Raw genomic sequence first — 15,880 nt, forward strand, 5'->3', positions numbered from 1 at the left:
TTATTTTATTATATATATTATATTAAAACTATACTAAAAGAATAGAAGAAAAGATTTCATCAGAAGGCTAGCTAAGAATAGAAAAAGAAAGAATAAGTATCTCGGACAGAGAGTCCAAGCCAGCTGACTGTGATTGGCCATTAATTAGAAACAACTCTATGAGACCAATCACAGATGCACCTGAAGCATTCCACAGCAGCAGATAATCATTGCTTACATTTTGTTCCTGAGGCTTCTCAGCTTCTCAGGAGAAAAAATCCTAAAGAAAGGATTTTTCAGAAACATGTCTGTGACAGGGAAATACTGTCATTCTTTGGTCATTAAAACATTTCACTAAAGAATGTGATCTGTGGAAGATGCACTTAGATGTGCATTTCCTTCACTTTGATACATTGCAAAGATGCATTGCACTTAACAGTTCCTCGAAGTAAAACCTTTAATAGCAGAAGATAAACAATCCTCATATCTGATGAGAAAATTCCATTTAGGATTCAGCCGAAGATCCTGTTCTGCAGTAGATGTTACTCATTCTCAGCATCACACCTGGCACAAAAATGGCTCAGAGATCTCTCCAGAAAGGAGAGCTTGTGGTGCAAGTGCCAAAAGCCACTTATCCTGCAACAGTTCCTGGAAGGCAGATGCCTCTTGTCTACCTATTTTTATGGTATCTGTCAGACCATCCCACTTCCTCTGCAGTTCTTCTGTCTAGCAAAATACCAGCTGGTTATTTCTGGTCATTCTTCTTTGACTAAGCACTGACTAATCTGCTGCTTTGAACTCTGAAGAAAAGCTTCTCTGTCCCTTTTCCTGCAATATCCAAAGAAAAGAACAGTGATGGAAGTCATACATGAGAGTCAAAAGAGGAGCTCTTAATGGTTTTTCTGAAGAAGGCTGTTTTGCAAATGAAGATTAGTCCATTAAAAGTCCAATCTCTAGACTTCTTGTTTCAGTGTTTCATAAAGGCTGTGATGATGTTTATTTGAACCAAATCAATTTGACCAGGTTGTACCACCCGTTTAGCTCAATCTATAAAAGTTTTCCAAGCTTTAGATTGAGCAAACTGGATTTTTCACACAGTATTTCATGTGTCTCCTCTCACAGTGTGTCATGGCATGAGACCTACAGGAGTACCCATGTAGGACATGAGGTTTATATTCTTGCTGGTGGCATTTTCAGAAACCAAAGTGTCCTTCAGCCCAGACTGAGTTGTTCACTTCTCCAGGGTGGTGCCCCCATCCACACAACCTCATTCTCTGATATTTCCTCTGCTCCCACTCTGTGAATCCCCCCCAGCTCTCACCAGGCACCACCATGGCTCACATCCATCTCCAAGGGACAGAGCTGCTGGAGCTCCAGGGCAGGGTAAAGAACACATATTATTTATGAGATTATTTTACTAAGTCCTCCCACAGTGCAGTTTTAATAAAATGAGTCATTCACAAATAATATCCTGTACTGAGAAAGTATTGAAATCTAACAAATTTCTACATTCAGTGAAAGGAACTCAAACACTGTTAATGAAAAATCACAGAAAATAAGTGCCAAAAAGGGAACACCAAGCACTATCAACCTCCACAGTAAAGCAAAAGTTATAAAAACATAACTGAGGTACCAGTTTGAATTTTGTTGCATATTAAGTTAAAAAACATGAATATTTTAAAATTTCTGGCAGAAGAAAGCTGTGCACTGATTTTCATTACTTTCACTACCATGACCACGAAGTCGGAATCCAGTAGTGCTTTAAAAGCTCACAAAATTCAAACAATAAAGTGAAACTGCACAATGAATATTAAACATACATTTTCTGCAATTAATATTGATTTTCAGCTCCAGATACGATGAATTACAAGTTCACCTTTGCCAATAAGCAAAGAAGTGCATTTTTAAATTGGGAAAGCAGAGAAAATATGAAATGATCTATGAGAACCAAATTCTATTGGTATATCAGGCATTCATACAGAAATCTGTTATATATTCGCCTTTGCACAAACCTGCAGCAGCTGAGGCACTACTTTGGGGAAGTGATTCTACAGCAATTGATTGAAAATACATTTGGCTTTTCAGACTGCAGGGATGGTCCTTCAAAGGGCAAATGTACACCCACTTGTGTGATGCAGCAAATACAGCAAAAGCAACAATTGAGACTTTTGCTGGAGGATCATTCATTTTCAATTTTGTACATAAAATTCAAGCAGTTTTTTTATGGATAACAGTTAACACCAATCAGATGTAATAAACTTAATATTACTTCTTTTTTCTCCCCAAACTACTTCCACCTGCTTTTAGTCAAGATACTCATTTTTCACTCACTGCAAGGTGGGGATGGCTGTAGGGAACATCATTCCCACACCACCAAGTGGTCTGCACAAAACCCTCCCCATTCAGTGTTAAATTCCTTTCCCATAAGAAAAATTAACCCTCTACCTACACCTGTCTGTAATGGCACAGTAGAATTTTCTCAGGGATAAGAGTAGGACCCATGATATCCATACAATAACATAATAATAATTACACATGGTTATTTATATTTATTTGTATATTGCACCTTGCTACACAACTGCATTCTCCTTGTTGGAACCTCTGAATCATCAAACACAGAGTTGTCTTTGACAGAATCCAATTAGGGATCTGATGGCAAAACCACCAAATTTCAAGTGTCTAAGACCTCTTGCTATAATTTAAATATAACATAAATTACCTATGTTACATAACATAGATGCCAATTCATTTGAAAGATGTTACCATCCTTACCGGTCTAAACGCTGCACAGACTCATTCCAATTTTCTCCACACAAAATAAATCCAAACAAAACCTTGGAAAGGAAAAGTAAAACAACAAAGGAAAGAACTGCAATTGTGATTATTACACCAAGCAGCCTAAACAATGTACTTGCATGTCCCTCACTCTCCATGAAGTCGTGTTACAGTGTTGGTTTTCCCTCATCATCAGCACCCTGTTTTAATTCCAAAATTCTTTGGGATGATCATTTATCATGAGAAAAAAATAACAACTTAACATAAGTAATTATTAAATTGCAATTTTCTAATGCAAAAATACAACAGACCAGCATGTTTTAAAGGTCAGCATTTAACCACCAATTCAGCTGTTTTAACAAACTCCTACCATAGCAATAATTTTTTAATTGTTTGCTGTTCAAATGCATTATATCATTATCTAGCCTGTTCTAGATTTCACAGACTTCTACCATCATTTTCCCTGCCAGCTAAGGAAAAGATTTCATGAAGTGTGAAGCACTGCAGATTTTAGACCCACACTTCTGCTCAACAGCTATCAGTCTTGAACTTGACATCCATATGTTATTTTCTCCTCCCAAGAAAGTCACTTAGAGCTTTGTGTGCCTGGAAAAAAAAAAAAATAGACAGGCCTTTACTGGCCTCTCATTTCATTTTCAGTGAATGAAAATTGCATTTTGTTGCTATTAAGTACAGACTGACCTATACAAAAGGCTTCTTCTGCCAGTGCTGCACAGGCAATGGATTTTTTTGTCCTTTTGCTTTTATGTGTAACATGGTTAGGGTTTTTTGTCCTTTAGCTTTTATGTGTAACATGGTTAGGTCCAAACTCCATTTTCACCTGTAACAAGGATGACAGGGAAGCACAAGAGTGACCAATATCAGGACCCTTCCTTGGGAATTTGAGTTCCACATTTCATTAACACTTCTGTGAGGCTGCAGCCCTGGAGCATCTGTCTTTTTGTAACTGATATAATTAAACACCCTGAAAAACAGGCAAAGTGAGGGATCTGTGGACTACCACGGAGGAGCTTTAGTCTCAATTTAGTCTTTACTTGGTTTTAAGTGTTTGCATGGAATTGTGACTTGAAATGTAAGTTTCTGAATAAATGCAATGTGCTCTACTCAAGAAAATAAAAATCTAAAAGAACTCTTCTCTCGGGTCTTTAGAAGTGAGAAATGCAGTTCTGTGTAATTCCTGGAAGAGAAAACACAAAGACCAAGACTTTTCACATTTTCTGTGATCCTGGAGAGCTCTGTTTAGGTTCTCAGATGAGACACTCCAACCTCAGCCTGAGCACTGAATGCCCATCATTTGTCTGAAATTAATGACCTTTAAAGAATTAAATATCCAAACTAAAGAGCCTCACAACCATGAACCTTCCCCTACATTTTTCTTTAGTGGTGTTATTATGATTCACAGCTGTGCCCAGGGTGCACTAAGCATTGTGCAAACATCAGGGGAAAGCCCACATATATTTAATTTTTCAAGCATGAATAGGAATGGCCCACAGAGAAAATGATATAGTCATCAATAAATTAATCAGTTGTCTGAGATGAAGAGTGACAGATTGCAACAGCACATCCGCATGTGAGCAACCATAGGACAACAATTTCAATTGCTCAATGTTTGTCCCATGTAATTTGATTTGCATGCACCTGAGTAGAGGAAAACCAGTAGTCATGTCCTGTAGCTAACTCATATGAGACACTATGACTCAGTGCAGTCATTCCAGTGAAAAAAGTGGGCCTGGATACACAATTTCTACATTTGCTGGTATTTATAACTGTTGGAATCTGAATTAGCATAAAGCATTAATCTGAAAGCAAGACCTACCCTGAAATTTGTAAGCATTTGCACCATGTATTTCAAACAAAATGCCTCCCAGTATGTGGGAGCTCACCATGATAAATCATTTTTCAGTGATTCGTTCTGAAACACAAATAATTTTTTATATCAAATCAGTGTCTGCGTTTACATTTAATATCTTATCCATGGGCTGATGGATAAGCTAATAATGTAAAATACTCCCACCCACAGAATTCTACCTGCTGAGTTCCCACCTGAGATGTGATACAGATAAATGGAATTCACCTTCTCAGAGCCACCAGCACCTCTTCCTGCACTGGACTAAACACACTAAACACTTACCAGGATGTGGATTTTGCTGCACTTGGTTATTTCTGTGCAGCTGAGCCTTACCTGTGCCCGCGGTGAGCTGAAAGGGGGGATCTGGGATCTCCAGAGCAGCCCTGGGACAGATGTGAGCAGCCACTCCACATCCCACCCCTCTGCAAACAGCCCCTGCCCCTCCCAGTGGCCAGGGCTGGTCAGACCTGCCCTGGCCAAGCCCTTCACAAAGCTCTCATTGACAAACCCACACATTCTGAGCCTTCTCTCAGCCCCTGACCACAAGGAAAGCCCTCAGAGCAGAGTTTGGTCTGTGCATGGTTCTGATGCAGTGCTAGCACTCCTCCATTCACTGTGGAACAATTTTGGCTGATCAGATCAGGAAGATGAATGAGCACGCTGCTTTCTGTGAATCACAAGTCTACACTGGACAGAAAACAGCAGACAGAACAAGCTTGTTTTCTGCTTTGACAATATTATCAGAGATTAGCTGCCTGAGCAGAAACTGAGCTGCAACAGCAGAAGCTATATTTGTATATTTTTCAAAATTATGCTTTAGCAACATAAATGTCAGGAAACTAAGAATAATGGGTTTCAAAACACCAGAGTTCTATTCCACCTGCTCTCCATTATGATTCTAGGCTCAGTATGAACACACAATACTGCAGCTACAGAAAGAAATAATAGTTGTTATTATGAAATGACTGCAGCCTTATACTACACAGATATACACTGCAAAAAAAAAAAGTTATTATTCCGTCATCACTCTTTTCTCTGTTATCATTCTTTCCTTACATTACTGTAATCCAGAAATAATTATATTAGAACTATTATTCTGGCACTTACTTGGGGTGCTAAGGAATAATTTAATGTTCATTTTAATAACTTTTATCATGCTCAGACACTGTTTATTGCTATATATTTATAACAAAGTAAATCCACTCTTGATGAGAATTCTACAAGTATGCATATTTCAGGCGGCCCTGAAACGAAGAGCAAAATGAATTTATTGACCAGGCATTGATTAACACTTGATCATGAAGGTATTGCACAAAACAACAGTGCCAGAATATTTTGTGAGCACCAAATTTTCAGCCGCTAAAGATGATAGATGGGGCTCCACTGACTTCAAGGATCTCACACATTTAAGTCTACAGAGATTTTACTGAAGCCTGGTGCAATTTCATACTGGAGAGCAGCATCTGCAGTGGATCTCAGAGCCCTGAGACCACAGTGGTTGCCACAGAGTGCAGGAGCAGCATCAGAGACAGCAGCTGGAACTTCCAAATGCTTTTTTATGAGCATTTCTGCAGTAAAATTAAGTTTATTAAGTGCTTGACAGTAAGAGATCTGTTCTTTCAGCTAAGTGGAAAAGCTGATTTCATGGTCTAAGTCCTGCTTGTCAATATTAGTGAACGGAAGGTGACAACTTCATTTTCCCCTTCAGCAATGATTCTGCTCCATACCCAGCCTAGCCTAGCTCAGCTTCCTCTGAAAGGGTGGTCAGGCACTGGAAAAGGCTGAACAGGGAAATGGTGGAATCACCAAATCTGGAATTTTTCAAAAACTGTGTGTATGTGGCACTTAGGGACTCTGTTTAGTCATGAACGTGGCAGTGCTGGGTTAACAGCTGGACTCACTGATCTCAGAGGTCTTTTCAACCTTAAAATTCTGTGATTTATGATCTCAAGACTCATTTGTCATAAGCATTACCTAATAAGGAAACTACTTTATGTATTCAGATCAACATGAGATTTTTCAGTCTCCTTCAAAATTACCACGTGAAAGATCAGAATTCCTTATTCAGAATAGAGGAGCATCATAATCCCACCAAAAGAAAATGCTCCATACCAGTCAAAATAAACCATTCCAACTCACTCTAATGCTGGAAAAACACAGTGCTGGAGGCAACTAGACCAGCCTTGAAAGGAAGGGAGGGGACCATAAAAAAGGAAAGCGGTCTGCTTAAAAACACTTGGTTGGAAAAGGAAGCTCCTGAACCTCTTCCTTACTCTCCACATGGGCATCACTCCCCTCAGCATTTTTCCTACAGTTATCAAATAACATCAGTTGCCTGGCCTAATATCTCGACTATATCATGTGGGACACACTTGCAAGAAAGCATTTTGAAGCCTACAAGGGGACAAAACAGGAATTTAAATGAGGAATTTCTAGGGGAGTCAGGAAGAGCAGTGAGAATAGTCGGTGTGGTCCGACAATTACCAGAGCAGGTCCCTGTTTTTCACTGAAATGGAACATCAGGGCTGCATTTCCAACACTTCACCATTACAGACAGGAGGTAAAATGGAAAGAGGATGCTTTAAATAGCAGTTGTTTGCAGATAATTGTCAGTGTCAGATACCCCAAAGTGACAACTAGACATTTCTATCAAACAGGCAGCAAACTCTGGTCACCTGGCATCTCTCCCAGCTCATGGATTGGCTGGAGGAACCTGCTAAAAGGACAGCACTGAGGAAGAGAGCAGCCAGAGCAAGGCAGTAAAATGAGCAGAACTTCATGAAATTGCATGGGGACAGCAAAGGGACCCCAGAAGTCACTGTATTTTGCTCAAAGATTGAAAATTTTTAATAGTAAAGACATGAAAAGCCCTGGCAAGGCTTTTGTGGCATGTAAGTTAACTGCCAACTACCTAATAAGAGATTCCATACAGATTTAATATGTATCTGTGTGCTGATTCCTCTCTTACTCTCCATAAATTTAGCCTCAGCAAACCATGGGGACAGACACATTCCAAAAACACATAATTAGTTACTGATTTCAGTAGTTCAGTGCCTATCCCCTCCAGCTGAATATGCAGCCACAGGATATCCAGACAGGCACCACATTCTTTGCTGTTTGCTTCCCTAAACACTACCAGACTGCCAAAAAACAAGGAAAGAAAAAAAGAATTCAGCCTAAATAATCTTTAAAAAATGTTTTTAAGGATCCTTTTAAAAGACACAGTTTTAGTTATTTATATTACACTTAATTCTTGCAACCCTGACAAATGAAAATGAAAAATAAAATTAGGCGTATCACAATATTCCTTAAAACTACAGTGTTAATAGGTAACAAGGTTATTCTGTAACTTAGTATTTACCTTTATGTTGCTTCGGTAGCAAAGACAGACCACTCTATTTCCATGAAGCAGAACAAAATGGAAACTTGTTTCACTCTCTTGTTAACATTCAAATTCTTTACAGTGTCAGATTCCGCTTTTAAGTGTCCTTCCTCTTTTTTCTTATTTCTGAACCAAGTCACTGTACCTGTGTTTCCATATAAATTGCTCAGAGTAATATATTTTGAGTTTCCAGAGACCATTTGGTCAGGTTTTAATCACCTCTCCTGGGAGCTGACACCAACCTCCAGCAGCAGGTCATACAATGCAGATCAGAATAACAAAAGACATGCTGCTGTGATTCCAAAATAAAAGAAAATAGGGAAAAACAATACAAGCCTGTCTTTATCAAGCTTAAGAATGATGTTTTGGGACTTCTTTGATGTCTCCTAGACAGAGCCTTCCTTTTGTTTGCATTAAAGCATAAATTCAATCACTTCTGATTTTTCCCTCTCTAAAACAGAGAATGTGCCACCGAAAATATTTTGTTCGACATTCCACGTTTCTTTTTGTCTTTCATGTGTTACTTAATTGCCCAAGATACAAAGCTTGTATTTTGCAAATTTTCATTGAACTAAAATTTGTATTTACACAATGATGCATTTTTTCCTGTTTTAAAATAAAAGAAATAGATTTTAATTTTTCCCATGTGAAAGTGATTTGGGTTTAGTTTGGATTTTTTTTTTCATTCAAATTCTTTGTTTAAAGGTAAACTAGAAAAATGTCATGGAACTTATAGAAAAACACTGTTCTAAAAAGAAAATGGAATTTCTCTTTCAGATTAGCATTGTTTTAGGCTATCTGTCAGCATAATACAGATAAATTATAGCATTCCCACTACAAATCTCAAATAGATTAAGATTTGTCATATTGGACCTCTTTGGCAAAAGGCAACCCACTGCATAATGATTTTTACACTGTTCTCCAAAATGAACAGTTCCACATGTACAAATGCTAGCAGGAATAAACATCTCCTGTTTCTTTCTCCGACCTTCAACAATCCCATTCTCTGCAGAAAAAACCCAACAGTTTTACTAATTTATAAGCACCATGCAGACACAGGCAGTCTAGAGAAAAATCTCTTTAGCAGTTGCAAAGAAAAACGAAAAACATGAGAAAGCTTCCACAAAGAAAGAAAATTCTGAGAGACTGAAAGAAAAACAAAAAGGAAGAGGTGTGAAATTTAAAATATTCCCAATACTCACTGAAAGCAGCCACTGCAAGAGCCAGTGTGACAATAATGGAGACCCAGGAAACCCACAATGCCTTCTTTCTGTAGCTCTGAGCTTCATGAGGTTTTAGCCTCGTACTGCTTTCTAGTAAACCTGACAAGCAATAAGCAAAGAAGGTATGAACAATGCATTGCTCCTTCCAAAAATACAGATGTGTTAGTTCAGCCCTAGAAGACACATTTACATTCTATATTACACACAGAAGCAATACAGAATCAAATCCTGCTCACGTTATTAAGGTGAAGTGAATGAGGCCACCAGAAACATGTGAGTAAGCAAGAAGAGCACACACAAGCTGTTTTGACTCTACACATCAATCCCTCAAAAAGAGCACTGCATCCCAGTCATGGAAATTCACAAATCAATGTGATTTCCACCTGTACCTCTCCATAAGAAATGGCTCAGTCCTATTCTCCCTCAGATCAGAATCTGTTTCAGAACCTGAGGATCCTGGGGCTAATTAACACAGGAGGAAATCTCCGGCTCACCAGTCCCAGTGGAATCACTCCCAAAGCACAGGGATACACTGCACATACTGATCCTCAAAGCACAAGTGGGCATGCCCCAGAATCAAAGCTGTCACAGCTGGAAAAGCCCCTTCAAGCACCCTGTCCTTCATTTGGGGCAAGAACACATTCCCATCTAGAACTAATTGAAGAACCAACTCTGTCCTTGCTGCAATGGGTGCAGAAGGCTGTTGAACACAAAGGAATGCTATTGCTTTTTCTCTTTTTTGATGCTTTTACTCTGTGCAAGTCTTTTGTCCACTGATCTTACATCACAGAGAATGCAGGTTAAACATAAATTAACATTCTTTGGCTTTTATTCTCTCAGTCTGAGTCTAAAGCCACTTCTAAAATGCACTCAGAATTTTGCAAATTTCCATTTTGTAAATCCCATTCTGATTAGTTTATGTTTAATACCTCCATCTAATTTGAAACATACACTCTTTGTCACCATTATGTTTCAGCTCAAATCTGCTTAACTGGAGAGAAAACCTGATGGCTTTAAATTTCTTAATGAGTTACTCCAGAAGATGTGGGTGGCTCCTCTCAGATGATGAGCACTTTTCAGAGGGATTTGCCTGCACTGAATGCATTGAACTGACACACTGGTTTAACAGCACGACTTTCAGTGGCTGCTCTAAGGTCTCAGACAAAGGGTGGAGAACAGGGGCTGTGTCAGACCCAGCACCAGATTAAAACAGAAGAATTGAAGCTGTCACTGTCCTCACCTTCCCCAGTTTTCTCTCTGGTGGCTATTGCCACTTTCAAGGCAGGGCCATCTGATCTGATTCTCAGCGTACTCCTGAATCCACACCATGTTTAACCAAGTTTATTAACCTTCACAGATATTAATTTCAACTGACTGTAATACACTGGCTGAAAACTGCAATGGTTTTGGAATCAATTCAGAACTGAATCAGACATCTCTGCCTTGGGGGCAGCATTATGTCAGCAAAGGGGCAGGCATCCAGGGGTGGTGAAATTTGAGCCATCAGATTTTACTCTGCCACTTGGAGTCTGTTGAAATTACTGGTTGTAATCCCAGCATAATTGGTGGGATACACACTGTCTTGGAAAAATTCTTTATGCCTTTTACACCCCAGTTACAATAAAGCACAGAGAGTTTCTTTATGGGAGTTCAGAAAGCCACCCTGAGAATTTCATGCTTGTATTGTATTTTTAGAAAATTTAAAACATTATCACACTTTGTGCTACACACTCCCCCCTTTATGAATGGAAAAGAATTTACAAACTTAGGACCAGGAATCTACAAAATACAGGCCCAGGCCCTATACTGGAATTATGTCTATTTCTAATTACATGCATTCTTTGTCTAATACATGAAAACTGAGAGATGCCAAATCCAAAAGCCCTGAGTCTTTTACTGATAGTGTTGCACAGCTATTTCTCACATGCCTGCTTTCATTTGTGTGAAGAATTTTTTTTTCCCCACAAATGTTTGGCCTATCTTCTGCTACTATATATAACGATGTAGAGTTTAATTGCTGTCTGCTATGAGGTAATTCAGCAACACATCTTGAAACATAGGAGGGATTTCTACTAATCTAACCAGAGAGAAAATACATCTTTCACATTGTGTGTATTTACCCCTCCTGTCCCCTCCCCAAACAAAGATTTCAAATTATGCTCCAAATCTTCTTGGAATGTAAAGCAAAGGTTTTCTCAGCCAATTTTGGCTCTCAATATTTCCAACCTCAAATAAACACAGACCAGAATGACAGATATCCTCACCTGTTTCTTTCTTTTGAGACATCTTTTAATTCATGGCTACAGCTCGTATTACCTGGGAAGTCCAATATACATGGTTGATCTTAACAAATCAAACAATACCCTAATTAAACTGAGGGATGAATAACAAGCCCCAGAGCTAGTGCAGCACTCCTGATTACTATTCACATGTCAAGCACGTGTCCAGTATGACAGAGACTGCAGTCTTTATAAAACTCCACCACTTCTGCCGTGTGTGTGTGTGTTTCTCTGTCTCTCAAAATGGCTGGCATATTCTGGCTGTCAGCGATGTGATCCCTTCCTTCCTGAAATAATTCAAATACATTTTCTGCCTTTAAAATTTTCACCCCCAAGAAAGATCATATCATTCTTAGGAGTGTCCTGAGGCCAGCACACAAAGATACAAACTCATTCACATGACTACCAAGCCCATAGAATGAAAATTATTTAGAGGCAACAACAGCTCATTAATTTACACACAAGAACAAAAATCACAAGGTAAACTTCCATATTTCTTCACTAACCATAAGAAAGCAAGCACCCACAGGAGGATGAAAGTTAATCTTTCAGTATGACCTGCACTGCTACAAAAATAAAAAGCTACCATCTACAAATGGAATTCCTCCACCCTGAAATTAACATACTGAGTAATTTTATTGCCAATAATTTATTTAACACATGGATATCCTTGAGGTATAGAAAAGATGAGGAACTGACTAAATTCACTGGATTTTTAAATTATCTTTCAGTATCTTCACATATTAACAGATTTTCTTCCCATAAAAAAAATCAGAAGGAGAAAAAAACCTGCCTAACAGTTGCAGAACACAAGCTTGGCATATTTGTGAAGTGATTCTAGGATATTCTTTACCATATGCTGACTTACCAGAAGTACTTTTCTATTTGGCTAAGGGATCATTTTAAAATGTCAAGTTAGAAATTGTGGAAAAGATAAGGCTAATAAAAAACCTGTTCACCTAAGGATGTTAATTTAAGGGTCCCATCCACAAAATTATCACCGATTTTGGATCTAGCTCTTAAAGAGCAAATATCTAGTTCCAAAATTTAGGGTTAGTATTTATTTTTAGCAAACATGGAAGCATCATCTCTATAACTGGATCTGGTATGATTCACTGGAAAAGATTGTAGGAAAAAGTACAATCTAAAAGGACAGACTGCTAACATTTTCAACAGGGACAACCTGCAAAAATCATACCAGATTTCCCTCTACAATGAAATTATCCTGGTACACATGGAACCAGTAACTACAAGAAAGGCTAAAAGAAAGGTACTGAAGGGCCATAGAAAGAGCATGGAGGAAAGGAAGAAAATTAAATCAGCAGCTTTAGCTTCATCTCCATCATAGAAAGAGGTAGGTTAGGTACAACAGACACTATCTTTATGGAATTACCCTTAATGCCAAAGGGACAGCTCTCACCTTTGGCTCTGTCATACTGGGCACTAATTAGAATTTTCTGTACCCAAACTTCTGTGTTGGAACCATAACCAAAATTCCTCACTCATGTAAAAGAGAGCTCAGATTGCCCTCAGGCAGGCACAAAGCCTGTCCCCAGCCACCGGCAGTGACAGTGAGGGTACCCCTGGAGCAAGGGCTGTCCCCAGCCCCAGCACGACTGGAATTTGTCAGGAAGGTGGTGAATGCTCTTCCCCCTCACTCCTCTACCTCGTGTCTACGATCTGTGAGCAGGCACGGGCTTGGGAAGCTGGGCATGGAACAGGACATAGAGGGGATACGTGTAAAGGGGCTGTGGATGAACACTGGGAACACAAAAGGGACTCCTGGATGCTGAAAGCAAAATGGAAAAGGAAAAGGCAACAGAGAGACAGGCTAAGGGAAGCCAATAGAGGAAATTAAAAGATGGAGACAAAATGTGTGGAAGAGGAGCCTGGAGGCGTTGTGGAGGACAGGGCAGTGGGGCGGGTTAAAATGGCAGCTGCCTTTGTGGGCGGCAGGTGAGTGAGCCCTGAACAGATGTCCGAAATGGATGTGCTTGGCACCAAAGCGGAACGCGGTTTGCCAGCCGGCAGCTTCCAAACACCTGGTCAGGTATTTCCGTCAATAACAAAAACCGAGTTGTGTGGAAGCGCACACCTCGGTGGGGGAAGGGAGTCAAGTGCCCCGACTTTAACCCGCAGCCTGGCTGGGGCGGACCCCCAGAAACGCCGCGTTGTGCCGGTGCTCGGGGGGCAGCTGCCACCACCCCGATGGCTCGGGCATCTCGGCGGCCTCCGAGGAGAAACCCGGGAGCTCCGGGAGCGCCGATGCCGCCGCCGCGCCCCGGGCCACGCGCTGCCTGCGGAGCCGTGTGCCGCCCGCAGCCGCCCCGCTGCCAGGCAGGCAGGCGAGCTCCCTCCCGGCGAGCTGCGAGCAGCCACGAATTGAGTTTATAAAAAGACTTCAAAGCTGTCGCGGAGCGCTCGCACGGGAGCTAAAACGGGGCAGAGCTTCGAGGGCGGCGCGGGGGGGATGTCGAGCGGCTGCCAGCGGCGGGATGAGGGGTGGGCGAGCTGGGCTGGAGGGGGAGTTCGGGGGGCAAAACCGGTGTGCGGCTGCCAGGGATGGAGGGGAGGGGACGGGCAGGGCGGCTGCGGCGGCATGGGGAGGGTACGGGTCCAGGAGAGAGAGACAGGGGATGCTGCGGAGAGGGTGTCGGAGGAGCCGTCGGGGTGGGTATGAGGCTCTTCGGGACTCAGGGGAGGTGGTGGGGCTCGCCACAGCGCAGGGCAGCATGCAGGAAGGCGGGGGACGGACGGACGGACGGGCGCTCACCTCTGTCCTCCAGCCCCTCGCTGAACTGCCCGCTCTCCCCGATGCGCAGCTGTTCCTGCGGCTGCTCCCGGGGGGCTCCGGGCGGGTTGGCCCCGGGGGGCTGCACGATGGCGGGGTCCGGAGTGGTGTCCAGGGGCGCAGCGGGCGGCTCCATCTCTGGCGGGGCGGCGGGAAGCGGCCGGCGGCTGTGGCGGGGAGGCGAGGAGCGAGCGGAGCATCCAGCCCGGGTGCGAGCCCGGCGAGAGGAGGAGACTCCGGCTCAGAGCATCAGGGAGACGGAGACGGGGACGGGCAGCGAACAAACTCCGGGAGCGCCGCTGCCCGCGGCCGCCTCATCCCTGCCCGCGGCGAGAGCGCAGGTGGAGCGCGGTGCCGCCTCCCGGCGCTGCCCGTCCCCTCCCCGCCCCACCGGGCCCGGCAGCGGGAGCCTCCTCAGCCTCCCCTCGCCATGGCGGGCTCTGCCTCCTCCTCCTCCTCCTCTCCTCCTCCTCCTCCTCCTCCCGCAGCCGGGCCCGGGGGGAAGCGCTGCCCGGGGGCTGTCGGAGCCGAAGCGCTCCCGAGCCCTGCCCGCCTCGCCTCCCCTCACACAGGTAAAGACCCGGCTCCCCTTGCCTGGGGATGCGCTCGCTCTCCCCCTGCCTCTGCCCCTTATCGGGATGGGAGCAGAATCGCCCCACACAGGCGCCTCTCAGAGCGGTCTGTCACACTCAGAGTTGCCTTAAAACTGCCCTCGAACGTGCAGCGATCCCATGCTGAAGCACTTGCTGGCCTCCTAAGATTGCTCACCTGCCTTTTCTTGGGCTGCAGAAGACCACAGACAAAAAAACTAAAATCTTAAGAGCACAGCAATGCTTTTTAAAAATGCAAAATTTCACAGATAAATCTGTGCCAGGGCTGCTTGCTCTTCTGCGCTGGTTTCTAATGGCTAGATGGAGAGGTGCAAACAAACAAAGCATTCTTTGTGCCGGCACAGTCTCCCAACTGCATGCTTACTAGCAGGCAGATATGTTTTGAAGCTGCAGCATGTTTTTGACTTGAAAAATTTGTCTAGGAAAATATCAAAAGACAATTAAACATTGCAGCCCTGGTCCTTTGGTGATACATAAGGATACAATCCCGATTGAAGTTGTATGAAGATCAGGTTGCCTTTCTCCTTTGAGAAATTAGTGAATTTGGCGAGTATAGAAAGGCCAGCAGGAAATTAATAGTGATGCCAACAGAGGGACATGATTTTATGAACTGTCAGAATCTTGGCTATGTCAGCGTTGAAAAAAGTTTTGTAGTAGTTTAATAATACCTGTCTAAAAATTGTCAGTGCAACATTATTACCAATATGTCTTAATTTTAAGAAATGCCTCTAAAAACTGTATACTAATCTTCTAAATCTCTCAATCTGCATTTTAAATCATTACTTATTTGAAGAAGTATAAGTAAAATATACATAAATGTTAAATGGCATAAAATACTGGTTTAGAAATTGATTGGCATTTTGGCAATCTTGTGGAGTGGAGACGGCTGTTGTAATGTGAGGGATTGGTGTTTTTACCTAATGTTATGAATTTTTTTGTGTATGGTATACTACACTTCTGTATGAAATAT

The 15,880-nt window shown here is 42.2% G+C and overlaps 1 protein-coding gene across 1 annotated transcript in view; it reads right to left on the reverse strand.

The window, feature by feature from the left end:
- TMEM163 (transmembrane protein 163) overlaps positions 1-14,646 on the reverse strand; it is an 86,782-nt gene extending 72,136 nt beyond the window's left edge. Inside the window, exons 1-2 of the mRNA XM_054278264.1 lie at positions 14,282-14,646; positions 9,209-9,328 (exon numbers count right to left, since the gene is read on the reverse strand). Coding sequence (XP_054134239.1) covers positions 9,209-9,328; positions 14,282-14,435 — 274 coding nt within the window. The 5' untranslated portion in view covers positions 14,436-14,646. The remainder of the gene's footprint in view (positions 1-9,208; positions 9,329-14,281) is intronic.
- Between the last annotated feature and the right edge of the window lie 1,234 nt (positions 14,647-15,880).

This window comes from Melozone crissalis, unplaced genomic scaffold, assembly GCF_028551555.1.
Source record: "Melozone crissalis strain CALT ecotype California unplaced genomic scaffold, PUWL_Pcris_2 ptg000023l_1, whole genome shotgun sequence".
In the NCBI taxonomy this organism is placed as follows: domain Eukaryota; kingdom Metazoa; phylum Chordata; class Aves; order Passeriformes; family Passerellidae; genus Melozone; species Melozone crissalis.